We start from the raw sequence: 2,500 nt of genomic DNA on the forward strand, positions 1-2,500 counted from the left end.
CACGCCTCCCTGTTACTCGCAGCGATTCAACTCTGACTGACCCGCTCAATTAATGACAATTGAACTCTGACTAGCCGTGTTCACTGTGAACCTCCCGCTACCTGCAACAATTCAACTCTGACTCTCCCGATGCCATCCTTACTCCGCTGTAATTAAAAGTCTGGCCGACCCAGGTCCCAGAGATATACTTGGCAGCAATTGATCTCTGACTGGCCCGCTTCCATGTATCGTTAACACGGCCCATTTCAACGCCAGGAAACCACTCTGCACCTCCAGCCCGCTCTACTATTCATTCATGTCTGATCTTCCATCTCACCATCATCACTCTGTAACCCTCGTCCAGCCCCTACACCCCTCCCTATCCCTGTAACCTCCTCCAGCCACTACACCCCTCCCAACCTCTGTAACCACCTCCAGCCACTACTCCCCTCACTGTCTCAGTAACCACCTCCAGCCACTACAACCCTCCCTATCTCTGTAACCTCCACCAGCCCCTACACCCCTCCTTATCTCTGTAACCTCCTCCAGCCCCTACAACCCTCTCTATTTCTGTAACCTCCTCCAACCCCTACACCCCTCCCTATCTCTGTAACCTCCTCCAGCCCCTACACCCCTCCTTATCTCTGTAACCTCCTCCAGCCCCTACACACCTCCCTATCTCTGTAACCTCCTCCAGCCCCTACAACCCTCCCTATCCCTGTACCTTCCTCCAGCCACTACACCCCTCCCAACCTCTGTAACCACCTCCAGCCACTACAACCCTCTCTATCTCTGTAACCTCCTCCAGCACCTACAACCCTCCCTATCTCTGTAACCTCCTCCAGCACCTACAACCCTCCCTATCTCTGTAACCTCCTCCAGCCCCTACACCCCTCCTTATCTCTGTAACCTCCTCCAGCCCCTACACCCCTCCCTATCTCTGTAACCTCCTGCCACCCTCTGAGATCTCTGCCCTCCTCCAATTCCAGCCTCTTGAGTGACCATGAAGTCCGCTGCCTGGGGGAGGGGGCCTGAACTCTGGAATTCCCTGCCGAAACCTCTCCCCCCTTCCCTCTCTCTCCCTCCCTGTCTCTCCCTCTCTCAGTCTCTGTCCCTCCAATCTCATGAAAAGTCTTGAGGGATCGTGTGGGGAGCGAGTGGACACACTGGTGAACGTTGACGATGGCACATTCACGCCCGTTGTATGGGGGTGGGGAGGGAGACGACGCAAAAGGCACAGCACGATCCCGTGATGTTAGCCTCTGGCCTTCCCAGGAACTTCCCCTCCCAAGGGTGAGGGAGACAGAGGGCTTGACTTCCACTCCCTCCCCCCTCCCCACCGTCGAGTCCCGGGGGGGGGCAAGGGCCAAGGTTCAAAGTGGGGCGAACGGGGTCGTGGGGAAGCACCGCCACCCTGTGGCGGGGGCGGGACACTGCGCCCCGCCAACCTCAACCCGATTGGTGGGGGTGGGATGCTCCGCCTACCCTGCGGTGACCTCGCTTCCCGACACTTTGACGGATCCACCCCACCACCTCCTCCCCCACACTGGGGGTCGAGAATGCCACAACTTCTCGGCCCCCGGAGCCTAGAGACCCCTCCCCATCACGGGTCTCGGCCCGGAGGGGAGAGTTCGGGTCAAAACCTCACCCACCCACCCCCAGCTCAGGGTAGACGCAAGGACGGCCAATTTTCAGAGAGCCAGGTGGAGGCTCAAGGTCAGGCGCCGGCAGCAAGTGGTGGGGGAGACACAAACTCCTGTTTTGACGCTCCCGCCGCAGAGGGCACCTGCCCACACCCCCCAAATCGGACCCCACCATTCACTCACCACCACACCCCCCCCACCGCCGCACCAACACCACCCCCAGCCAACCCCGAGACAGCGCCCCCCTCAGGCTCACCCTCGACGAACTCCAAGCGGACGGTCCTCTCGATCCAGCTGCCCGACGTGTTGAGGTAACCGGTGAAGAGGCCCCGGTCCGAGGGCAGGGCGGGCGCCAGGCTCAGCGACAGCCAACCCGGGCGCAGGGAGGCCCCCGCCAGGGGGGGGACGTTCCCAGCCGGCCGGGAACCCACCCCCCGGCCCCTCAGCCAGCCCCAGCGCAGGGGAACCCCGGCCGTCCCGGGTGCCAGGGCCAGGGACAGGAGGGCGTGGGTGCCCGGGCGGGCGTAGACAGCGGGCACCGCCCGTTTCGCCTCGAGGAAGCCTGTGAGGGGGGAGAGAGAGAGAGAGAGAGAGAGACAGAGATGTGAGGTGAGCACGGGGAACATTCCGGAAGGGTTTTACCGGTGAGGAAAGACCCCCCTGTCCCCGAAAGGGGTCACGCCCGGGTGGTTTGTCGAGAAAGGGAAACCCGGGGGTTTATAAAAAGCCGGATCCGGAGGCTTCGATTCAGGTGGGGCAGGGAGATGGTGAAGGACCAACGGCTTGAGAAAAGGAGACAGCAGCTCCTGGAACCCCGGAGCCAGCCGGAATAAGACACCGGATTGGGAGGCGGAGGGGAGTGGGTGGTAGGTGGGAGG

General features: G+C 61.5%; 1 protein-coding gene across 1 annotated transcript in view; it reads right to left on the reverse strand.

Annotated features, from left to right (window-relative positions):
* Positions 1 to 1,878: 1,878 nt before the first annotated feature.
* LOC121275128 (lymphocyte activation gene 3 protein-like) overlaps positions 1,879 to 2,500 on the reverse strand; it is a gene marked incomplete at its 3' end in the record, with an annotated part of 20,384 nt that continues 19,762 nt past the window's right edge. Inside the window, exon 4 of the mRNA XM_041182545.1 lies at positions 1,879 to 2,184. Within this exon, the coding sequence (XP_041038479.1) occupies positions 1,879 to 2,184 (306 nt within the window). The remainder of the gene's footprint in view (positions 2,185 to 2,500) is intronic.

This window comes from Carcharodon carcharias, unplaced genomic scaffold (genome assembly GCF_017639515.1).
Source record: "Carcharodon carcharias isolate sCarCar2 unplaced genomic scaffold, sCarCar2.pri scaffold_1041_ctg1, whole genome shotgun sequence".
Lineage (NCBI taxonomy): Eukaryota > Metazoa > Chordata > Chondrichthyes > Lamniformes > Lamnidae > Carcharodon > Carcharodon carcharias.